Source organism: Lutra lutra, chromosome 9, assembly GCF_902655055.1.
Source record: "Lutra lutra chromosome 9, mLutLut1.2, whole genome shotgun sequence".
Taxonomy (NCBI): domain Eukaryota; kingdom Metazoa; phylum Chordata; class Mammalia; order Carnivora; family Mustelidae; genus Lutra; species Lutra lutra.
In genome coordinates this window covers 131,863,957-131,889,034 of record NC_062286.1, presented here as the reverse complement: position 1 = coordinate 131,889,034, position 25,078 = coordinate 131,863,957, and the positions used below count along the sequence as shown (strand labels likewise).

Genomic DNA, 25,078 nt, shown 5'->3' with positions numbered 1-25,078 from the left:
CCATCTGGAGACTCTGAGGCTCCAAAGCTGGGGAGGGGAGTCACCATAATGAGGAGAGCAGGGTCGAAGGTCCTGGGTCCTTGATGACTGCGAGTCTCCGACCAGCCACATGAACCCATCTCCTCTGGGCCTCTTGTTAAATAAACGAGGTCCTTACATTTGGACCCACCAGTAGCCCATTTTCTTCTCCTTATAGCCAAATGCATCTGAATGGACTCAGCAAACAATCCAAATGAAAGCCTTCACTTGTTGAACGCTTACTATCTGCTCCAAGCCCTTTCCACATCTTAACTCAGGAATCTTTGCGACGACCTTATTATTATTATTTTTAAAGATTTTATTTATTTATTTGACAGAGACACAGCAAGAGAGAAACACAAGCATGGGGAGTGGGAGAGGGAGAAGCAGGCTTCCCCGGGATCATGACCTGAGTGGAAGGCAGATGCTTAATGACTGAGCCACCCAGGTGCCCCACAACAAACTTATGACGTAGGTACAGCTATTGTCCACAGTTCACAGAGGAGGAGAAGGAGGTGCAGAGAAATTAAGTAATTTATTAAAAGTTGTATTGTCTTTCAGTGCGGTGGAAACATCCCAGAGGAATCGGACAGAATGTAGAAGAGATGGAGATGGGCCAGGGGTGGGCTCCATCCACAAGCGAGGAAATGTTTGGAATCCTTTTGGCAGTGCGGACCAACTCTTGGACGAGGCATGGGATCTGTGTGTGCGCGCATGAGATGGATGTCTGAAGCTGACGCTAAGTTTCTGTAGTCACAGCTGGGAAGGGGACTAACATTTGTTGAGCACCTACTATGTGCCAGCTTTCTGTGTCAGCGACTTTCTACCAGTGGTTCTCGACTGGGGGCGATTCTGTCTCTCAGGGGACATTTGGCACTGTCTGGTGACATTTTTGGTCCTCATAGCTGGAGCGGGGAGAGTGTTGCTGGCATCTGGTGGGTGCAGCTTACCGACGAAATGGCTACCGGGCACAGAATGGCACTCCAGAGTGAGGACTTATGTGGCTCTAAATGTCAGTAGCTCTTAGGTTGAGAGACCCTGCGTTACATACACATTCCCCCCAAGACTCCCATTTTAAAGATTAGGCAACTGAGGTTCAGAAATGTTAAGTGTCTTAGCCAAGGTCACTGAGCCAGTTAGAGTTGGAGCTGGGGTGGAAATGCAAACCAGCTTCATTCCATAGCCATAATGTTCCCACTGTTTTCTCCTTGTGGTAGACGGGATTTATTTAAAGATGAGACATCTGAGGCTCAGAAAGGGGCTGTGACTAGTCTAAAGTCACACAGCAGAGCTACTCAGACACCGCCACGTCTTTCAGACATAATCAACTCCCTACCCACACCTGGCAGATTCACCTACCTCACACCCTTTACCACCTGCCCAGAAGAACATCCCTCACTCGAGGCCCAGATCAAACACCAGCTTGTTCACAATCCCAAAGACACATTTCATAGGGGGCAGAAGCCATCCCACTCTCTCCCAGCATCCTGAGGAAACTGCAGTATTTATCCAGGGCAAAAGGAGAACAGTCTTGGGTGTTTGGAACAGAAGATAAATAAGTAGTCATGTTCTTGCCTAAAGGATGATTACAGTCTACAGGGGGGATATTATATGAATCATTTAATCCAGTGCAGAGACAGTACAATCCCTGGGAGGTGAACAGGGGAAGATTAAGGATTTTGTGGACAGTTTGGAGAATGGGGCCAGGCCAAGAGGGCATTCACACATGAATAACAATAATAATAAAGGACAAACATAGAGAACTTTCTAGGTACTGGGCACTGTTCCAAGTATGTCCTGGGGACTAACACAACCCTGTGGAGGATCCTATGATCTAGGTAGCAATATCATTCCCATTGTACTGTTGAGAACACTAAGGCTCTTGAGGCAAAGGAAACCAGCCCAAGGTCACCCACTAGCACGTGAAGGAGATGGGATTCAAACCTGAGCAGCTTACCCTAGGCCCCAGAGCTCGGTCACCTCTCCCTACCTTCCTGTGAGGCAGGTAAGGACATTTGTCAAGCAGTTCCGCTGATGATCAAGGTCACGCAGAGCAGCCTGGAGTAGCAGCCGGTTTCCCAAGGCCTTCTCCCGGGTGGTGGGTGGACGGAGGTGGGGGGAGGCGCGGGCAGAGCAGCTGCTACCTGATTAGTAACCCGAGAGCAGATACTGATTTCTTCTGGGAAAGGTGGAAGGCGCAGGGTCGTCTCCTGGGCGCAAGCAAGTTCAGAAAAGAAAGGGACAGAAACGTTAGGAAGGAAAGGGCATGAGAAAGGGAGGGACAGAGAGCTTGCGCGTCTTCCTTCTCAAGGTCGTGGCAGCGCCCGAGGGCACCCAAAGGGCTCAGTGTCCCCAGAGGCTGGCTGGCCCGGGGTGGGGCCGCCCCCTTTTCTTCGCGGGCCGGGCCGGGCTGGCTCTCGAGCCGCTTCGCCGCGAGCCTTTCCAACCCGGTGTTCGCTCGGCCCGAGAAGCGGCCGCGGCGGCCGAACCTGCGTGCGTGTGCCTGCGCGCGGAGGGTGTCGCGTGTGGTGGGTGGGAGTGGCGTAGCCCGCGGCGGGGGAGGGGGCCACGCGTCCCGGCACGGAGTTGGCGCGCGGGCGGCGGCGCGTGCGCCGCCTCGGGGTCCCCGGCCTCTGCCGGCTCCCCTTCTGGAGGATTCCCGCCCGAGCGCCCCGGCCGCCTCGGCCCTGGCTGCTCGGAGCTTCCGACGTAGCCTCTGAGCTCCGCCGCGCGTCTCCAAGGGGCTCGGTGCGCGCGCGGAGCGCCTCTGCGGCCAGAGAGCGGTGTGGCACTTGGCAGACGCTCCCTTAGCGGCGGGGGCGGTGGCGGCGGCGGCGGAGCCCGCCGTCTGGGAGCCCCGAGGGCCGGCCCCCTCCCGCCCCTAGCCCAGCCTCCGCGCGCTGCCTCCGCCCCCGGCCCGGGCCGTCCGCCCCCAGTCCCGCCCGCCCGCCGCGCCAGGCGCCGGGCCCGCCGCTGAGCCCGGCCCGCCGGCGCGCCCCGTCCGGGATGGGGCGCCTGGACGCCTGAGTCGCCGTTCGGCGCGACCTTCGCGCGGGGGAAGCAGCCGGCGCCGCGCGGCCGCGTTAGAATGGAGGGACCCGGCGGTAGCGATCCCAGCGGCGACGGGGCTGGGGACGGTGCCCACCCGGACCCCCGGGTCCCCAGCGCCGCTGCGCCCAGCTCCGGCCCGTGCGCGGCCGCGCGGGAGTCGGAGCGCCAGCTGCGCCTCCGCCTCTGCGTCCTCAACGAGATCTTGGGCACCGAGAGGGACTACGTGGGCACCTTGCGCTTCTTGCAATCGGTGAGTGTCGCCCGGGGCGCGCGGGGACAGCCTCTGCCCCGGCTGCCCGCCCCGCTGTGGAGCGCGGGGGCCTCCAGCGCGGGGCGGTCCCCACAACCTGTGGCCGCGGTCCCTGGGGGGCGCGAGAGTCGCCTCAGGGGCGCCCTGGCGGGCACACAGAGAGATGGGGGATATCCGGGCTCTTCCAGAGCTGGGCTGTCGCCTCCTTTGCCGGCCATCGGTCCAAGCCCGGACTCGGGGTCTCCCATACTCCTGTTTCCACCCTGCACGCTGCCCTTTTGTCTTTTTCTTTTCCCCTCCCGCCTTTCAAATAGTTTTAAAATTAGTTACATCCGCGAGGCAGGGGCTCTGGGACCCAGGCGCCGGGAGCTTTCGATCCTGCGTTTTTTTGTCCCCCGGGGATTTCTTCGCCACCTAGTGCACCACCGACTATTCAACGGGACGGAGCCTAGACATCCTAGAGTCCAGCGCCCTCAACCCAGAGCCCGGAAGAGGGGCGGAGATCCCACAAAACCACAAAGAGTAGGACCCCTTTCTCCAGTGCACACGCTTTTGCTGGAGCTTGGGGACAGCGGGTTTCGAACTCACGACTTGCCAGTCCAGGTCCCACCCCCATCACTGAGGGGCAAAACCACAGCGTCAGACTCTAAAATAACAGTCGAGCGCTTACTATGTGGCAGGCGGTTACATATGTCATTAGAAGGTTTAGCCTTCCAAGTGGCCCATGAAGTAGGGACGAGTATTGACCCCATTTTTTAGATGGGAGAGTTCAGCACCAGCGGGGTTGAGTAACTTGCCTGGAATCACACAGCTGGTTCATTGGAGCTACGGGTTTGGACCAGGGCCGTCCTATCCGGTGCTCCAAACTCCAATGCGGAGCTTATTTTTTTCTTTTTCTTTTCTTTCTTTCTTTTTTTTTAAATTCCCCCTGTGAGAGGGAGGAAGGGGCCACTTCCCTACTCTCCTAGGAAGTGAGAAAAGTGGCCAGGGGGTGGAGGGGGTGGGCCTGGGGCCAAGCCTCGCTGGAAGTTAGGAGACTCTGAGGGCTTTAATCTCCGTGCCTCCTGCTGGGACCTCATTTACTCCCTTCTCGGCTCTAGGAAGTCTTTTAATCCTGGTTCAGGAAGAGCTGGGGGTGGTGGTTGTTCCTTAGAGATCTCAGAGCCAGGCTTTGCAGCTCCCAGTCTCTGGGGGCACAGAGGGAGTTTCTGGCATCCTCTGGGGTCCCCACTGGCTTGGAGGTCCAGCAGAGGCTGTGTGAGGTCCTAGTTCTAACTCAGGGAGGAGAGAGCCCTTCTCTCTGTGAAAAGAGGTGTGTGTGTGTGGTGGGGGGTTGGGGAGTTGTGTGGTGGCATTGAAAACCATTTGGCTAAAGGACCCTTCTAGAAAGGCCTGTGAGAATAAGGCAGAGTTGGCATTTCTTTCCCATCTCTCCCTCTCTCATCGTTAAAAAAAAAAAAAAAAAAAAAGGAATCTGTTCAGTTTGAAGCTGGCAGTTTCTGATATAAAGAGGTAGACAGCTCTGATATCTATGAGCAATGTCACATTCTCGGGAACTCGTTACTTCTCCTTCTGAGCCACTCCCTGCTCCGCAGTCTGGAAGCGAGAGAGGAAAGACAGACCAATTTTTATATTAGTGGGTAAGAAAATATACCTCTTCCTCCCGCGCCCTCGCCTGGATGGTGTGGTATGTTTCAGAACAGATGCAGATCGTGTCGGAGTTAACTGTGGTTTTAGATTGTCCACTTGTAGAGTCTGAGGTTGTTGGAATAATGGAAATTGATTGGAAGCGACCATTCTTACTATTAAAGAAACAGGAAGGAAAAAAAAAAGATTTCCGTACTTCCACGTGATTGAGTTCATCAGTTTTTGTTAGGATTGACCTGTCAGTTCTGAGATGAGCTGGTTCTTGGACCAGTCCTGCTCCCTGCCCTGGCCTCAGTTTCCCCACCTGTAAACCCAGGGGAGGAGAATCCAGGCTGCTTTTCTGCCTTGCCCTTTTGGGTGTCCCCAGGCTGGTGCCAGCAATGGACTGATTGTGTAACTTGACCAGCCCATACCTTGTCTGTGAGCCACAGGCGGCCTTTCTTGTTTTGCTCCATCAGAAATGGCCCCAAACAACCCAAGACCTTTCAGTTTTGAAAACCCAGGGCTTAGCTTCAGGAACTGCTAATTACCAAGGCTTTACACACAGCGAGGCTGGCAGCCTGCAGGTTGTTCTCTTCTGTCTTCCCACTCTCTTCTCTGAGCCTTTATACTTACTTGGTAAGGGAAGAATGCTTGGTAATCCCTCCACGCTTCCAATTCCATGGGGCAGAGGTGGGTCTTGAAGGGCTGCCCTCCTCTTCCTGTGTCCCTAGTTTTAAGGCCCTGGTGTCAGTAGAAATGACCTACAAATGTGGGAGATGCAGAAAGGCCAGCTCTGGGTTCCTGTCCTCAAGGAGGGGACAATCTAGTTGGTGGCAAAGTGGGTGTTTATAGAAATTACACATATACAAGGCTGGGCTCTGGAGCTAGACTGCTTGGCTTTGAGTCCTTGGGCTGTATGACCTTAGGCAAGTGGCTTAACCTTTCTGAGCCTCACTTTCATCATCTGTAAAATAGGAGATTATAATAGATCTTATCTTACAGGGTTTTTTAAGAGGATAAGTCAGTTGTATAAATATATATAAAGCATTTAGAACAGTGTCTGGCAGGTAATATGGTATAAAAATATGAGTTATCATCATTAATTATTCTTTTATATGATGATGAAATTATACCGATCATTAGGGTTATAGAATTCCAGCTTCCAGTGAGCAGGAGTAATCAGGGAGGGCTTCCTGGAGGAAGTGAGGTGTGAGTCAGCGTGGGAAGGAGGACAGGGACTTTGAGTGAATTTCCTTTTGACTTATCTAAACTCCGGAACTAGTTTTTTTTTTTTTTTTTCCCTCGTTTTGTTTTGATTTTTTGTTGTTGTTGTTGTTGTTCCGGTTCTGGGGCTCTGTGGTTCCTCCAGAATCTCCCCATCTTTCCCTACCGCCTTCAGGAACTGGTTTACACCCCTCCCCACCTCCAAGGGGGACTGATGACTTTGGTGCCATGTTTTGTGTATGTTTATGTAAGAGGCACGGGAAGGCAAGGACAGCCCTCTTGTAGAGACGCTAGATCTTTCTTGGGGGATACCACAGAGATTGTGGGAGAAAATGCCCTGGGTTTTGACTCAGAACCTTGGATTTCAATGTTGAGAAGCTCTGGCTTTGTTGGGTGCTCCCTGTGTGTTCTTGGACAGTGTTATCAATGATGATAATGATTATAGTCATCACCGTGTAGGAACTGACACGGATGCATTATTTACGGTTCTGGGCACTTCACAGGTATCAATTTATTTGATCTTTCCACTACCCCTATGAAGGGAGTGTTGTCATTACCCCACTGACACATGAGGAAGTTGTGGCTCGATAGTTGAAGTGGGCTGCCCTGGGCCATGTAGACAGCAGTGGCAGGATCTGGTCACAGCTCATGTCCCTAGCCACCTCACAGACTGTCTCTGGCTTATAAAGGTCTTGGCCCATGATTTCTTAAGGTGGCAGAACTGGGATTTGAACTGAGGTCTACGCGACCCTGACCCTCTGCCTACGCTTCCTTCGGTTATGTTGCCTCTGTGGCTCCTGTTCTGTCTTCAGCAGAATGGATAGAATGCTAGAAGAATGGAAGTGGCAGGCTGCCAGCTTCGTCCTCTGTGCTCAATGTCTATCCATGACGTGAGGGTTGAGTGTGGGGCTCTGGAGCCAGGCTGCTGGTGTTCACATCTTGGCTTTCCCCTACATTGACCACATGTGGCCATGGGCAGGTCACTAGCCTGCTCGATGCCTCAGTTTCCCCATCTGTACAATGGGAACAGTATAGCACCTGTGTCCTAAGGGTGTTTTCAGGCTTGAATGAGCCTGACCTTGAAGCCATTAGCGCTGTGCTGGGCTCATAGTTGGTGCTCAGTGTGCTATGGTGGCTTTTTCGGGGATGTACTACAGTGGGGGTTAGAGGAGGTTGTCTGTTTGGGGTTCACAATCTCCCCCCACCCCCGCACTTAAAGAGGAGGCTCTTGAACCTTGGGCCCACCTGCCTTTTGGTTGGATTGGTTTGGAGTCCCTTCTTAACAAGTGGGGACCTCCTGGGCAGGTGCCAGTGCATCTTATGATGGGTGTGCCAGCCGGGCTGTGGTGGGAAGGCAGGGAGCCTGGGTGGATGGTAGACCCCTGGGTAAGGGTTGGTCGGTAGGCCCCTGAAGGGTCAGTAGACCCCCAGAGGGTCTGCTCGATCGGCTGTACCAGGGTCCCTAAGGATCTGGTGTGTCAGCAGAAAGCTCCCAGAATGCTTTCTGGTTCTGCTTTTTTTGGGGGTTAGGAGATCAGAGCTTCTCTTATTGGAGCTCTGCTTGCCAAAACAAGAAACTGTGGTTTTGTGTTGTCACTGTTCTTTTTTTTTTTTTTTTTTTTTAAGATTTTTTTTTTTGCTCCTAGTCTCACACTAGAGAAAAATGTCGGGAGGTGGGGGGGTGGCACATTTTAAATTCTGTAGTCGCTGAAACTGAGTAACCTACTCAGTGACTTTGGGGATTTTCATGACAGTGTTGCAAAAGGTACGATGCTGAGAAGTGTATATAACACAATTCTGCTTTGGGAAAGTAAATGATAATCATAACACATACATGTTGGTCGTATGTATGACATTACAGGAGTTAGGGAAAAGGATACAGGGATGTGTATCTTGGAGAGAAAGGCAAGCAGGAAGATATTAAGGGGAGAAATCTCATTTGTAGTGCTGTTTTCCTATGAAATTATGTATATGCATGTGAATATATATGTTACAAACCTCTGACAGAAAGAATTGTATTTCAGCATAATTATTAGGCTAATGTAACAGCAACAATAACAATTGGTTGACACTTATGAAGTACTAAATGTTTGCAGGCCCTGTGTAAAGCATTCTCTGTTATCAGCTCAAAAGTGCTAGGTACTGTGCTTCCCACTTTGCAAATGAGACGAAGGAACAGAGAAGCCAAGTCAGTTTTGCAAGGTCACACAGCCTGACGGAGCTGGGATTCAAACTTAGGGTGTCTGGCTGCATAACCCACATTCTTTACCGCTTTCCTGAACTGCCCAAGGTGATGCTGTGTTCATGACCAAAATTCACAGCCTTTGTGAGACCTCTGGCTGCCCGTGTAGGTAAGAATTAAGCCCAAAGGTCCAAATTATCGGAACTTTAGGATGCTGGAGAGCCTGGGCCAGGATACTTTGTATTGGACCGAACATCATTAGGAAGTCAGGGAAAACCTTCTGATGAGAAAAACCTCGATGTCAGCAGGAGTTGGGGGGGGCATCTTTGTGCAGGGCAAACAGAGCCCCGCCCCCAGGGAAATCCAAGAAGAAATTAGGCTGCTTTTCTCAATGTGCAGGTAGTTTGAGAGCACCTACTGTATAGTCTAGGCAGGTTCTGGGCTAGGGAAGTGCAGCTGCCAGCAGGGCAAACGCGTCTCTTGTCCTGTGGAGAAGGGTGACCCAATAGAGATGCTCCAGTCCATGCATTTGATGAGCGCTTTCTGCAAATAAGCATTCTAGAAGCCCATTCACTATTGGTGGGTGGTTTCCTTCCTAATCATTTATCTGTCACTTAGAGAAGGATGGAGTTGGTGTCCCTGACTTTTGGAGGTTTCAGGGCACCCCTCTCTTACAGGGTGTCCCCCTTTATCAGGCCACTGAGCAGAAGACCTGTTGAGCTTGGGCCACTCCCTCGGATCGAATTGAGAAACCCACATCCTCTTTGCTCTAAAGCGTGCCCCCCCAACCCCTGCCGGCTTCGGAAAGTGGTGTCTCTGCCAGCGGGTCAGGCCCACCGGCAGCAAAGCTTAACCTCTCAGATTTTTGTGATTTCTCTCCTCTAGCTGTCTGCCTGGAATCCTGGCAGGAGGCGAGTAATCGGCTGGTCCTCAAACCAGTGTGCCTTGCTCCCCAGGCACAGGGCATGGCCCCAGCTCGTTCTTGCCCCAAAGTTTAGGAGCCCCTAGAGAGCGAGTGGTAGGGTTGGGTGGGAGGGGAGGAGGGTCTGAAACTCCTTGTTCTGCAGGCGAGGCCCTAGAGGGACCCCCTGCAGAAGTTGTGGCCCCCAGAGGGGGGGGGTGAGCCGTGGTTGAGGGTGGTGGCCCCTGGGGCTGGTCAGGGTTCCATCCTGAGAGTTCTGGAAGAAGAGTTCCCAGGACGTGTGTTTTAGCCTGGCCCAAAGGTCTGTCTTAAAGAGGTTCCACAGCGGGCATTTCAGCCTTAGCTGCGGGGCTGGGGCTAATCCCTCCATCCTTTGACCCTTGGCTCTGCTGAAATATTGGGGCGGGATCACTGTCTGTTGTGGGGGGCTGTCCTGTGCATTGTAGGCCTGGCCTCTACCCGCCAGGTGCGTGTAGCGCCCCCCCCCCCCCCATTTGGCACAATCAAAAAAGGTCTCCAGATAGTGCTACATGTCCTGGCTGTGACCAAGGGGGCTACAACCTCCTTTGCCCACCAGCTCTGCTCTCAGACCATTTTAGGGCATTTACAAGTGTACGCAGAAACATAAGGAATCGCCGTGTGTGAGCGTGTATGTGCTTACCTGAGTGGCGTGTTAGGGCTGCTCTTTTCATCCAGTCTTGTGTCTTGGGTTCATGGTTAGGAGCATGGATTCTAGAAGCCAAAGGGCCTGGGTTTGAATCCTGGCTCTGCCCCCGTGTGACCTTGGGCGAGTCGTTTTGCCTGCCTGAGTCCTGGTCTCCCCACCTGCAAATGGAGATGATCGGAGTCCTTGGGGATTGCCGTAAGGAGCACAGTCATCCGCGGGAAGGACCTTCAGAGCCCAGCACTGAGCCAAGGTCAGGGCTACCCTGGTACCTGCTGCAGGCTCTCCTGTTATCTGAGATGAAGCCCCGAGAAGAAGGGAAGTCGTCCAGCCTCCCAGCCCTGTGTCGATTTTTTAGTTTATTTTTATTTTCTTGGCTCCTTGAGGACCAGGAGGGGAATCTGCCTGCTCCTCTTTTGTCCTGTAGTCGGACACTCAATCTGTATTTACCCGCCTGCTTCCTTCCCCTGGGTGGGACTGACAGACGATCCCTTGTGTCTGGGCCAGGGGAAGCAAGGCTATTTCAGGCTGGTGGGACTAGGGCCACCAAAGTCTGGTGGAAGCAGGTGGCCGCGAGCCACCAGAATCTGGGGGCCTGTATCTTCCCCTTCGCAGGGGGGTGGCAGGCGGCTTTTGGAAGGAGCTGTTCCCAGCCGCAGCAACAGCGAGGCCAGGGCCAGAGAGGGCTGGGGGCAGTCGGTGCTTTCTTTCACTCATTCACTTCTTCATTCAATACATTGACACTGGGCCGGGTCCTGGCACATGGCCAGAACAAGATGGATAAGGCCTCTGCCCTTGCGGACTCTTCAGATAATACAAAGAGAGGTCCCTTGAGAAGGTGGTGACAGATGGAATGATAACATTCACTGAGGACCTACTATGCTTTGTCTGGATTATCTTTTTGAGCCCTTGCAACAACTCTTGTGCTATTTTGCTGCTTGGGCAACTAAGACCCAGAGAGACAGAGTAACTTTCTGAAGTCTACTCAGCTGGGGAGTGGATGCACTGAGAAGGAAATAAAATGAGGATATGTTTGTAATGGGGATGGTGGCATCTACTTGAGACGGGGTGGTCAAGGAAGACCTCTCTGCAGAGGTGGCATCTGAGCTGAGTCCTGGGGTTGAGAAGGAGCCAGATGTAGAGAGACAGTCGAGAAAAGTGTGTTCTAGATAGAGGGGGCAGCATGTGCAAAGGCCCTGAGGCAGGATCAGGCTTGGCTTCTTTGAGGAACAGCAGGAGGTTAGGATGGTGGTGTTGGGGAGATACATTGGTGTGGTATGGGACTCATGCACGGTGAACACTTTGGGTTTTATTCTTAGTGGGGGTGAGGAGCCCCTGGAGGGTTTTCAGCAGGGGTGTGGCATGGTCTAATTGATGACCTGAAAATCATACTGCACGGGGGTCTTCCCAAGATCTCAGCAGCTGCCTCCTGCCACTGGCTTTGACACTTGTCCAGGGAGGAGAACCATACCTTCCCCTTGCCAGGCAGATCCCCAGACCCTGTGGGAAGGCGGCTTTGTGACCCAGGGCTATTTCCACCCTGTCTGGGTCTCAGCCTCCCTGTGAGTACTATGTCAGAGCTGACCACACCCGATGAAGACTTTGGGTTCCTGTTGATGGCCAGGGTGCTGCTGGTGAGAGGGCTGTTTATTTATGATGGGTCTCTGCTTCCTGTGATAGAGGAAGGCACCCCGGGTTTCTGTTCAGGAAACTAATTTGCATGATTAAAAGCTGTTTGGCAGCACCTTTACCTCCACTGGACTCAGAGGCTCCTTAACAACACCTCCCTGCGTGGTGTCAGCTCTCACCTCTGCCCCATGGTGGCGGGGAACATGTTTTTCAAACCCACTTCACAGGTGAGGAAGACTGAGGCACAGAACGCGAAGCGCCTTGCCCAAGGACACACGGTCGAGAAACATCCCGGACTGTTTAGAGTTGTCTGCTCTGCTCTCCCCTGGGCCTGCCTCAGTCTGCCCTCCACACACAGCCAGAGGGGTCCAGTCAGAGCTTGAGTCCGTCCATGCTGCAGCCCTGCTCAGAGCCCTCCTGTGGCTCCCGCCTCCCTCAGAGTAGAAGCGAAGTCTTTGGGATGGCTTGGAGGGTCCTGTCTCCTCTCCTGTTAGTCTCTCTCTTTCTTTCTCGCATAGTTTTTTTTTTTTTAAATCGAGATATGATTCACCTGTCATAAACCTCACCCTTTCAAAGCGAGTGATTACTGAGTTTTGAGTATTTTTGCAAAGTTGCGCAATTTTCACCACTACCTAATTCCAGAATCTTCTTTTGCTCCTACAACCCCCCCCCCCCCCGCCCCAAAGCCACATGTGCCTTTTCTTCTGCTTCACGATCTTCTCACTGGTTCTGCCTGGGATGCTCTTCCCCCACTGTCCCTGTGGCTCACTCCGGCCTGTTCCCAGGGAGGTCTTTTGCTGACCACCTGCTTTTCAGAATTAAACTCCAGCCCCACCTCGCCACTTCCTGTCTCCTTCCCCTTCCCTGCGGGATTGTTCTCCATCACCGGACACACTGGATGACTGACCAACCTAGTGTGGATTGTTAAGTTTCAGCTCTGGGAGGACAGGGCATTTCTGTCTGTTCCCCTCACATCAGGCACCAAGAACAGTGCCTGGCACATAGTAGGTGCTCATTAAATATTCGTCGATGGAAAACATTTGCTTTTCCTCTGAATGCAAGTGTATGTTTTCTTATGTAAAAGGACATAATTGTCTTAATTGCTATAACAGCTAAATACTTTTGTGCAGACTTTTGGGGACCTGGGACTAAGTCTCATGCTCTCAAACGTGAGCAAAGGTGGGTGTGGGCTGAGGGTCCCGGTCTGCTGTGTTTGCTCATCAGTCCCCACCACCCAGCCCTTGTCAGCTTTGGCCAACGGAGTGGATGAGTGAAAAGGGGATGAATGAGGCACAGTCTGGTTCCTGCTACTTTCTTAATGAGTGGCCTTGACTTTGGGGAGTGCAGAGCCCAGTGTGGGGAGTGGCTACAGACTGTCCAGGTGTCCTTGGCCTCCTGCCTTTACCACACCGGAAGGGCAGAGGGAGCTCTGTGTGGTCTTTGCCGCCAGCCGATGGCTGGCCAGACTGTTGCTGGGTGGTTTTGAAGATTGATTTCCCCTTGATCACAAATATAATAAATAAAGTGGCCAGGCAAGTGTCAAAAGCACATTCCCTTCTGTCCATTCAGCCACCATGGAGCCAAGGATGGTAAAATGTTTTGCATATATACCTGGCTATAGGTATTATATATTTCTACATGGGTGCAGAGTCTAGACACAGAACCCTCATATGCCGTGTTTATGGGCAATATCATACATTTTTTTAAAAGTTAATTTTTTGGTAACTTTTTATTTTGACATGTCCAATCCAGAGCCCCCCTGTCTCCCCTTCACCCAGACTCATCAATCCTTAGCTGTTGGCTACATTTGTTTTTAATCCTTCCTTCTCTTTCCCCCTCCCACCTGCCTCCCTCTACCCTATTTGGTGCATACTCATGGCGATGGCGTGTGCACACAGGTACATTGTTACAGTTATTATGAGCTTTTAAAAAAAGGTTTATTTATTTATAAGAAAAAGAGAGAGAGAACATAAGCAGGGGGAGTGGCAGGCAGAAGGGGAGGGAGAAGCAGGCTTCCTGCCAAGCGGGGAGCCTGACATGGGGCTTGATCCCAGGACCCTGACATGATGACCTGAGCCGAAGGCGGATGCTTAACTGACTGAGCCACCCAGGCGCTCCTACAATTATTATAACTTTGATCCATTTGGGAATATTGCAGATGTGATGCCCCTAAGTCATTCTGCGTGTTATCTCTTATGAACACAGATGTTCTCTATGTTCTCATAGCACACTGAGCAAAATCAGGAAATTTAACATCAATAATAACTTATACAATCTACGATCTGTATTCAGATGTTTTCCTAACAGTGTCCTTTATATCTAGCTCCCCTCCCCTGCTGTCCCCATCCCAGGGTCCAGTCCTACCGAGGTCCTGTCCCTTTGGTGATTTTGTGTGTGCTTTTGACCCCTTGTGTGGGAGGCGGAAACTCTTTGCTAAGATGTGAGTCTGTCAGTGCTTGTCTTCGGCCACCACTTCCCAACTCTGGGAGCTGGGGCAGCGAACTCTTGTGGCTCAGCTTACTTAGCTGTCAAATGGGGAAGTTGCTTGTTGTATCTTCACACACATTTTACCGAGCGTTTGCTGCGTGCCCGGGCCAGCTGTAGATGCTGGGGTACTGCTGTCCAGTGCAGACAAGCACGCGGACCCTTGGGGGGCTCCTGCTCCCGTGGTCGGTGAGGAGAAAGGCTTCGCCGGCCATGGCGCTAGCTGTGCTGGCTGGGGGAAGGGGGGCGCCTGCCCCTCTTTGGCCATCTTTGCCCTCATCACACTCACTGTAGAACTGTGGGCAATGAGGACTCTTCCAAACAACCAGTGTCACCTTTTGTTACATTTCGTCCTTGTTCTTTGCATTTGTTTTGGTCTGGGGCAAGCCCACTGCCCACTTGCACAGCTTTCTTCTCTGGCCTCTTCTGGGGGATTTCCTCCCAGGGTTGCCCCAAGCCTTCTTCGTCACCAGGCCCCTGATGGCTTCGTAATGATATGTGGGGGCTTTGTAATGAAACTCGGGCTCCCCACTGCCTAGGTCGGATTCTGGCTCCTTAGTGGCTGTGTCATCGAGGGCCATCTGCTTCACCTGTGTGTGCCTCAGTGTTCTCTCTCCTGAAATAGTGCTGCCTTCTCCATCAGTGGGGGAGTGAGAAGAGGTAAGATCTGTAAAGCTCATGCAACTGCCCGCACGGGGTAGGTGTTTCACGTGTATTAGCTAGAATTCCAGTCATTCTGCTGATACAGTGTGAAATATTACGTGAATACTATTATTATTATTCACACATTCTTCTTCTTCTTCACACATTGTTATTCAAATACTATTATTGTCATTATTATTAAATTATAATTTAATTAAAATAAAAATATTTTATTTATTTGAGGGGGGGCAGACTCCCCCTGAGCACGGAACCTGACGAGGGACTTGATCTCATGACCTGGGATCACAACCAAGAGTCGGAGGCTCAGCTGCCTGAACCTCCCAGGGACCCTTGTTGTTATTATTACTTAAACATTCATCTTAGATTGAGCGCTTACACGGTTTCCAGTTTTCCAAAGTGGTAGGCCACATGCATCATCTTTGTTCAAGCTGCTAGTTCTTGTGCTCATCCAGTAACTGAGGGCTGAACAAGCCTTGGCTCAAACCTTTTGGTTTTTATTAACCCAGAGAAGTCACTGGCAGTTAGTGAAGTCCTAGAATCAGGTTGTAAGAGCTGGAAGAGACCAGACATCATTTCACACATTCATCTCATTTTTCCAGAAGGGGAAACTGAGTCTCAGAGCTGTTCTATGCCTGACTTGGCTCAGGCTCACCAAGTGAGCTCGTGGCTGAGACAGGATTTGAACGCAGGTTTCCTGGCGTTCTGCTCTTGTCCCTTGATTGTTCTGCTTTTGTCCAACAGCTAAGACACCATGGAGGACAGAGGGAGGCTTCAGAGGGAGGCTTATGTCGTGTCCTGATGAGTCAGAGGGCCCCCGTGTGCCCTGGGAAACATCACTCTCAGACTCTTTGACACGAGGACCCCTAAGTGTGAGGTGTATGTGTTGGGGTGGGGGGACCCACGTTCTGTCCCAGGTCCTGTGCTCGCCGCTGAAGACATAGATGTGATGAAAACAGAGCTGCTTACTCTCATTCAACGTCTGTGGGGCCATAGAACCTTGGGTTTCCAGCTGGAGGTCCTCTTGCCACATCAGGCCAATAAATGGAATTTTTTTTTAAATTATTTATTTATTTATTTATTTTTAAAGATTTTATTTATTTGTCAGACAGAGAGAGGGAGAGAGAGCAAGCACAGGCAGACAGAATGGCAGGCAGAGGCAGAGGGAGAAGCAGGCTCCCTGATGAGCAAGGAGCCCGATGTGGGACTCGATCCCAGGATGCTGGGATCATGACCTGAGCCGAAGGCAGCTGCTTAACCAACTGAGCCACCCAGGCGTCCCTAATAAATGGATTTTGTTAGGCCTGTACAGTGTTTGAAAAATTTTTATTAGTTGCCAACATTGAAAAATCAAGACATTTCATACAAAATCTTACTTCTGGCTTTTTAATCAGAAAATCTGTCCACACCAAGTTCACATTTCTACAGGCAGGGCTTGGCTGGAACTGAATGGCAGCAGTTTTCTTCACTTTGCCACACTCCCCATTCTTCCCTAATGTCCCTGAAATTGAAACCAAGTGGTAGTTGCCATTTATCATTACACTTGCACTGCTGGTTTTTTTTTTTTTTTTTTTAAATTTAGAGTTCAGAGGACAATGAAATATTTTTTCTAAACTTTGTATCAGGTGGAAAATCAAAAGCCAAAGAAGGTCATGTGTTTAAAGAAAAGTAGGATGTGGCTGATTTCTCTTTGGAAGAAAGATGTGTTTAATAAGTAAAAATGTATCTGACAAGCAGAAATGTGCTCTTCTGTGAGGAGGCTGCTGCCTTCATTGCTGTCACGAAGGACACCCATCCAGCCCCAGTGCCATACCTGCCGGCTGGCCATACGCAGTTGAGTTTGACACATGTGTTCCGGTTTGTGGGGGGGAGGGTGGTCCCTCGGGCTCGGCTCGGTGAGCAGACCTGGAGAAGGGGGGGCACCCTTTGGGTGATTCCATCACCCCAGCTCCCACCTCCTGGGGTTGCGGGTAAGTCCCTCTTCTTTTTTGCAACCTCAGCTGTTCAACTGGAGATTCCCACATTCGTCTGTCCTACTTCCCGAATCTTGTTCTCAACTTAGACGTTGTTGGGAGGCCGTGGGGTGCCGACCCCAGGGAGGAAGCAGTGGGTTCTGGGAGGGATGTGAGAGGGCCTCCTCTTGGACCAGAGGGCCCTGATGGCACCCCTGGCAGGCTCCCCGTCCTCCTGTGCTGTGCAGCGCAGCAGTGCCCTCTCCCCAGCCCCTGTTCTCCCACATCTCCGTTTTGAGAGAAGAACCGCAAGAGCGCAAACAAGAACAGTGACAGGACGGCTGTTGCCGACGGGAGCGGCACATGCTGATGGTCAGCGGTCCTTGGCTGCAGGTGACCGGAGGCCCACTCAGCTGCCTCAGTGCTGGTGGGAATGGCTTGGCTGGTGTCAGGGAAGGGTCTGGCCTTTGTCCTGGAGTGGACTCGGATTGGCTGCCTTGGGTCATGCGGTCGTCCTTCACCGAGTCAGGGAGACTCAAGAGTGGCCAAGTCTGGGTGAGGGGCCCCCCTGTTCCCCATGGCAGTGAGGGAGCATTAACTTGGTGAAGGAAGACCCCAGACGCTGGGACAGGAAGAAGGGAGGGCGGCCTGCGTGCCAGGTGGGAGCATCTCTCCTCGTCTCTGCTGGTGCCTCCATCCCAGTTTGGAAGCCAAACTGGAAGCCATTGCCTTCTCCTGAGTCGTCGGTTCCTGGTGAAACCTTTTGTCACCTGGCCTGCCTGAAGCGCCTCCCACGGCTTTTCCAATTCCTACCTTCAAAACCCGGTTCATACTCTGCTTCCTTAAGAGCTCTTCCATCTCTGTCCTGGCTCTTTACGTGGATCTAATAATAGTACCAGTGTCTATAGGTATGGGGTGCTGTGCTCAGTGGATGTGTCTCAAGCAGTGTGGCTTCCCGGAACCTGGTGGGAAGGCTGCCTATGTTGCCTAGGTTACCTATTTCATACACGAGGAAACAGAGGTTGAAAAGGTTCAGCAACCTGCCCAGAGTCACACACATCCTTTTGTCTTCTGGCAGACCCTGCTGGATACATTTTGTCTTCTCTGAGGCCCCACAACCTGGGTTTGAATCCAGCCTCTGCCCCTTCTAGGTATTGTCACTCTCGGAAAGTGACTAAACCTCTGTCTCTGGGAGAAGAACATTCCAGGCACAGGGAACAGGAAGTGCAAAGGCCCTGAGGCAGGAACATGTCTCAGGAAGGAGGTCAGCATGGCCCCAGCAGAGTGAGCCAGGTGGAGAGTGAATTGGAGGTGAAGTCAAGGAGGTAGCAGTGGGAGTAAGGAGGCTGGTGGCCAGATCATGCAGGGCCTTGTGGGCCACCGTAAGGATTTTGCATTTCACTTTGAGTGAGGTGGGGGTGCTTGGGACTTTTGAATTGTGGAGGGACAGAATCTGACTTGGTTTTCCCAGGGCCCCTTTGGCTGCCAGCAGAGAATGGACTGTAGAGGGGCAGGGTGGAGGCAGAGGGAGGAGGTTGCCATGGTCGCCAGGGAGAACAACATGGCAGCTGAAGCCTGGGGTGTTCTGTGGGTGGTTAGAAGTTACTTAATTGCCTCTTCTTTGTGCCCCTGTGTTATTTAGTAATTGTGTGACATTGGGTCCTGGCTTTATCTGATTGAGTCTCAGTTTTCTCATCTATAAAATGGGGTTAATGATGTGATCTCTCTTATCAGGCTGTGGGGATCAATTATATGAGGTGATGAATGCACAGTGCTTCCCGGTGTGCCTGGCACATCATACAGCTCAGCAGATATTCGTGGAATGAGCCAGTGAGCGAAGGATGGGGAGGTTGGGGCTGCTCCAGCTCTGCCCAAAGCATCTACACCTAATGTCAGCCCCAGAATGGGAAGCATCCCCCGATTCCACTCTCCTCCTCCCTACACACAGAGATTTGAATGAACAGAACCCAGAATGTTCTGGCAACAGTCACTCCCTCTTTCCTAGTGACAAAGGCATCTTTGTTATGTCTGGGTGTGAAATCCACTTCAGAAGTGAGGATAGTGCGGGTTCAGGAGTCAGCTTGTGAGGACGGGAAGGGGCTTGGGAGGAAGGCATCTTGGGGCCTGGTAGATGGATCATCCTCTGTCCTCATCTGGGTCCAGAATGCTCTTGAATTGGTATTTTGTGGAGTGAGAGCCTTGTGGACGTTTCTGCTGACTAACCCAGCAACATTACCTTTGGTAGTGTTACCACTGGCTGTCTTTGACACACACAAAGTGATAAAACCCAGTGCTGGCAGGGCTGCTGAGACAAAGGCATTTCCATATGATGCTGGTGGGAGTGTTGACGACTGGTATCTTTTGGGACAAATAATCTGGCAGTGTCTTTAGAAATAAAAATAACCCCCCTCCCCATAATATCCTTTAATTCAGTTCATTTGGGAATCTCCCCTATAGAACCAAGACACAAAGCATGCAGAAGCGTAAGTTACAAAGATATTTATTTCAGTTTTGTTTATAAATGGCCAGAGAAAAGGGGGGCAGGGAAGCCACATTAACAGAGAAAATTCTGACTAAGATGGTTGTTTATTCATGTGTTGGGATATGAGGCAGCTGTTGAGAAGAATGGGCTTGATCTCCTCTTGACAGGAAGGGCTGCACGTGCTGTACTGTTCAGCACGGAAGGGTAAGTTGTGAGTCACATGTAGAGTGTGATCCCAATTTTGTAGAAAAGATAGTACAACAACACTAGGACACACACCAGAAATTAACATTGGGGGGGCTCGGGCTGATAATGAAGAGGGGTGCAGAAAAGGTATTTTATTTATCTTTTTTTTTTTTTTTTTCATTGCTTAACCGGTTATAATTAACACATTATTTCTCACATTTCTCAAATTAAGATAAACTAGTAATAAAAAGATAAAGATGATTCCTGGCTTCTCACCCACTGTGAGACCTGTGTATCTGTAATATTGGGTCAAAGACAGACTCCTGTGGTGCTTTGGGAATCAGGATAGTGGGGTGGTTGGGGCCCCTTAGGTTACACCTGGGCCCCGGATTTGAAAGATGAACACAGATCTTTCCCTTTGTGGAGCTGACGTGGTGGTCGGCCTCGAAGCTGTACCTGGGACAGCAGTTTGCAGAGAACGGTTGTTTTCGCCCCCGGCGCCCGTGGGGGACGTTTGTCAGTGTCTGCAGACATTCTTGGCTGTCACAGCTGGGAAGGCAGGGTGCCGCTGGCATCTCGTAGGTGGAAGCCAGGGTTGTCGCTGAATGTCCTGCAGGGCCTGGGACAGCCCCCACAACAGTGACCTGGCCCGAAATGTCAGTGGTGCCACGGTTGAGAGTCTGGGTTCGATCGTTGTCTGGCCCAGTGGGTTCTAGCCAGTCTGCCACACTGATGACATTGGTGTCTCCGTATTGGACACCCATCTGATGGGCAGGGCGGTCAGAGTCCAGAGAGGGACCCCCGCTGAGGTGGAAGCAGGAGGCCCCGTCCCTGGGCTCGGGGCTGATCTGCATGTCCAGGAAGAGGGAAGACCTGACCCTGGGGACACTCTGGGGACCCAGTCCCGAGTGTGGTTTTGGCTGCCTTTCTTGCCTTTCAGCTCGGTGCCTGCGCTGTCCCAGCTGCTTTCACTGGGACACCGTGGGCCAAGACGTGTCCTCCGCCGCTTCCCCACGTGTCGAGCCTTTGTCACACCTTCCATGTGGCAGCTGTGGAAGGGGGGTGGTGGCAGTTGGGGGGGTGGTTTTTTTTATTCTGCCATGAAAAGCCATGTTTCACAGCAGCGTGTCGTGTCTGCAGCCTGGGACCTGTGTCAGGTAGCTCTGCCAGCTGAGGTTGCCCTCAGAGCCCCTTGTATCAGCTTCGTCCCTCTCCGACCCTCAGTTTCTCAGCGGGGTAGTGAAGCACGGTGGGGAGCTAATTCCTACCCTGCTGACCTCTCTCAGGAGCAGGGGGCTGTTGCATGTGGAACTGCCTTGTCCCCAGCAGTTAATTTCAGAAGGAGCTAATGTCATCAGGCCTCTTTGTCACTCTCTTTCCCCAGCTCACAGTCAGGGAGGCTGGCGGGCGCTGGAGCCCAGTGGCAAGGAGATGGGGATGATTCGTTACCTCTCTCCCTTCATCTTTTGTCTTTTCTCATTCTTCTGTGGTTGAGGTCCTCTTGTTCACTCATGATAAATGTCATCCCTTTGCCGATGTTTCCCAAAAGTCTATTTCCCGTGCTGACCTCTGCCCTGACCTCCAGGTATCTATATCCCTATGACAGAGGGCATCTTTGCTTGGGTATCTGGTGGGTATCACAGACTCCGCGTTTTCTCCAGCTCACCCTGTTCAGGGGCCCCTCCTGTCTAGTTAGCGGCCCCTCCGGCCTCCCACTTACTCGGGCACATCGCTGGAGCTATCACCACTCTGCTCTTCCCCTTGTATCCTACATGGGGAAATCCCGTTAGCTCCACCTTCAACAACTCCCCAGAATCCAGCCACTCCTCATACCTCCACAGCAGCCGCCCTGGTTTCTGCCACCATTGTCTCCTGCCGGGACAGGTTCAGTCACCTCCTCCCTGGTCCCCTCTATCATTGCCCCCTGAGAGGTGGTTCTCCAGGGGCGTCTTGTGTAAGTCACATCACATTCCTCTGCTCAAAACCCTCCCATGGCTCCTACCTCACTCAGTATAAAAGTCACAGGCCTAAAGATGACCTAGCTGGCCCTTCAGTATCTGGTCTTTCCACTCCCCATGTTTACCTCTCTGACCTTATCTCCAAACATACCTAACATAGTCCAGCCCCGGGGCCTTTGCACTTGCTGACTGTGTGGTCCAGAGCATTCCTCAGGTATCCATGTGGTTTGTTACCTCTTTAGGTCTCTGCTCAGATATCTCACTTTCTCATTGCAGCCTTCCCTGACCTCCCCATCTAAAAGTTGCATCTCTTCCCCGTGCTCCCTCTCCTTTCTCCATTGCATTTCTATTTTGCTCACTTGTTTGATTATTGTCTATTCCTCACTCACTCGAATTTGAACTCCTGGAGGGCAGGGATTTTTATCTCTCCTGTTCCCTATTGTTCCCAGACCTAAAATAGTACCTGACACCTAGTGGGTACTCAGTAAATATTTGTAAAGGAAGGAAGACCATTCATTTGCTGTCCTTTATCTCCTGAGATTATGTTATATACCCGGGCTTCTGACATAGAATATATGGACACCAGGGACAGAGCTAAATCGAACAGTGGTGTGTGTCCTCAAGGAGTTCCAGTCCAGGGGAGAGAATGGACACATAAGTAATGACGGTTCAGGGTGGTAAGTGCTTTAACAGATACATCGAGATATATCAGGACTCTTTAGATTGTAAATGACAGAACCCCCAATTCAAAGGGTCCCAAGTTTAAAAAAAAAAAGAAGACGCTTATGGGTTCACTTAGGAGTAATGGCTTCAGGTGTAGTTGCATCCAGGTGCTCTCTGGCTTCACTCTTAGGTCATATACCCATCCCTGAACCAAGGATTGCCCATCTAGGAGCCCAGAGCTCTGACTGGTCGGGCCTGGGGTCATATGTTTGTCACTGTAGATGGAGGTGAGGCTCAGCTCCTCCATAACTAAGATTGGGACTCAGGATGGCTTTCAGGAGGTCACATTTCTGGGAGCTGCCGAAAAGGTGGATTTCCCATATATTCTCAGTGATTTGGGGGATATGTGGCCCTGTGTATTGCAGGTGGCTGGGAGCAGAGTGGGAGTGCTGCAGGTTTCCTTGTGACAGGTGGCCCCCTGCCTCTCCCATCACACCCCTCCTTTGCCCCGTAGCCCTGCACTTTATAAATGCTCCTGGCTCTCTGCCTCTCCACCATCCTCCCTTGCCTGTATCACAAAGGGGCTCCAGATGGTGCGGCTCTCGGGGAGTCTGCCATGCAAATCTGCCAGGTTCCTACCCCCCTTCTCCCTCCTCTCCTGCATATGCTGACTGTGGGCTTCTCCCATCCTATTTTGGGCCTGAGGGAGGAAAGATGCTCGGGGTCCCTGGTGGGCCTGGGACTCTTTCTAGCCCATGGTGCTGGGAAGCCATTATTTATCTACTTTGGCCTTTTGGTTCCCAGGATGTCCTGAACCAGGAATGGCCTGCTATTACTCACCCATCTTGGGTCTAAAGCAGGATACCTCAATTTTGCTGTATATTCAAACCACCTGGACACCTAATTAAAGTACAGCTTCTGGGTCAGCAAGTCTGGGGGAGGGGGTTGAGAAGCTGCATTTCAGATGGGCTCCCGGGAGGTGGGGGCCTTTACTGCCGGTCTGGGGGTCTATAGTACCTTCTGAGGAAAGCAGCTCGCCCCCTCCCTGTGCCTGGCTCAGATCCCCCTTTGCTAGCTCTCAGGCCTGCCTGTCTTGAGCCCTTGCCACAGAGGGAATGGGTGATTCACACACCATGTTGGACCTACTTTAAGCTCTAGGAATCTTGTTTTCTGCTGTCTTTGTACCGTCAGCAACTATCATTTAAGGTCTTACTGTTACTCCAGCCAGGTACTGGGGAAGCAGCCGTGAATGAAACAGAAAATCCCTGCTCCCCTAGATCTGACATTTAAGTGGGGAGAGATGGACAATAAATAAGGAAACCCTATAAGTGATAAGCCCTATGAAATGGCCGTACAGGGATAGAATTAGAGTGTTGGGGCTGTTTTTTGGATTTGACGATCAGGACGCAGGCCCATCTGATGTGGTAGGTGACTTGAAATGGGAACCTGAATACTGAGAAGCCAGGCATGGGAAGAAAGGCAGGAGGCACTCTGTTCCAGGCAGAGGGAACCACCCGTGCAAAGGCCCTGAGGCAGGGATGAGTTTGGTGAGTTTCAGGATAAGGCAGGGGCCAGTGTGACTGGGATAGAGTGAGTGAGGGGAGAGTGGGTGGGAGAGGAGATCTGAGCAGCATAGTGGGAGCTGCATCACATAGGGCCAAGGTGAGGGGCTGGGGTTCTGTTGTAAGAACAGTGGAGGGTATCAGGCCAGGAAGGCCAGTGAGTGACTTATCTCTGAGAAGAAAACCCCTGACTGCTGTGAGGAAAGTAGTCTGGTGGTGAGATGGAGAGAGGAGTGGTGGGCTCAGGATAGGAGTAAAAAGCCAGTTTCCATGGAGCTAAAACTGTGGCCTTGGCTCTCACCTACTCAAGGGTCACACTCCATTGGATTCCACTAAAGGATGGTTTAAGGACCCTGCTGGGAGCTGCCTCGTGGCTGGTCTGGGCTTGCTTCTGAGGAAATGGCTGATGCTGGGGGTGCAGGTTGTGGGGACGGGGTCCCCTTCTCAGAGCTTGTCTGCCAGTGGGAGAGCCCGGCTGGCTGGGCTTCTCAGAATGAGGTCTTTGACGTCACTGACCCATACAGAGTTGCTGAAAGAGGGGGTACGCCTTGCCCCGCTTCCAGAGTTTCCACAGAAGACTGCACTGCTCATGATACTAGTAAGTTCTCCACGCTGCTGCTCAGTGAGTCCTTCCTGCGGACGGGCTCAACCTGTGTTCTGAGCTCTGCTCTTGGCGGGGGACCCTCATGGGATGACCGCTATAATCTCTCCAGGGAGTCCTCATTTTCCCTTTGTACAGTCGAGAGACCCGAGGCTCAGAGGGGTGCAGGAACGTTCCCCGAGACCTCTCAGTAAGTGGCCCCTGTTGCCATCTTTTTAGAAATTCCGGAGCCGGTGGCAGCCACAGCAGTCCGCTTGCACGTTGGGTGCGCCATGGGCGTGGGGTTCCTATAGGTGGGTGTTCCAAGGACACAGTGGCTCTTGGGGCCCGGTTTGGGTGCTGAGAGTCCTAGGTTGCGGAGAGCCAGGCCACTTCTGCCATCTGAGTGCCTGGGCTCCCTCTGCCGGGTGCTGACCGTGGGCAGTGGTGACAGCCTCAGTGGTGGTGACAGTCTCTGTGGTGCTGTCCTTGGTTTCCTTGTCTGTGAAGCAGGGGAGGGGAGGAGGAGAGCAAAAGCCCTACTGTGTTCCGTGGCAGTGGGGCAGGCGGTGGGGTTTGCACTGAGCCTGGCTCACCGAATGCCCCGTGATCATGGTCATCGCTGGCTGTCCCTGCTACTCTTGTCCTCGTTATTCTTACTGCCAGGCAGAGGGCTCCGCACAGCCACCAGCTGCCCTGCTTTCTATCAGGACAGTCCTGGTTTCAAAGCAAGAAGTCCCACGTCCCAGGAAATCCCTCGTCCTGGGTAGGCTGGGAGGGGCGCTGGGCCCTCCTATCATGTGCTTCAAAGTCAGAGTAGGTCATGGTGTCAGCTATGCTCGACTGGAATTCCACTCTGCTCCCTGCCACCGTGTGACCCCGAGCAGGTTACTTCCCCTCTCGGTGCCTGGTTTCCCTCTCTGCTCCTTGGGGCGTGATTGTAGTACCTGCCATGGGGGTTTTGGGAAGCTGAATTGAGATG

The 25,078-nt window shown here is 52.2% G+C and overlaps 1 protein-coding gene across 1 annotated transcript in view; it reads left to right on the top strand.

Moving 5' to 3' along the window:
- The first annotated feature begins 2,960 nt into the window (after positions 1-2,960).
- The window catches only part of PREX1 (phosphatidylinositol-3,4,5-trisphosphate dependent Rac exchange factor 1), a 176,695-nt gene continuing 154,577 nt past the window's right edge, over positions 2,961-25,078 (top strand). The window contains 1 exon segment of the mRNA XM_047744760.1: positions 2,961-3,319. Within this exon segment, the coding sequence (XP_047600716.1) occupies positions 3,107-3,319 (213 nt within the window). The 5' untranslated portion in view covers positions 2,961-3,106.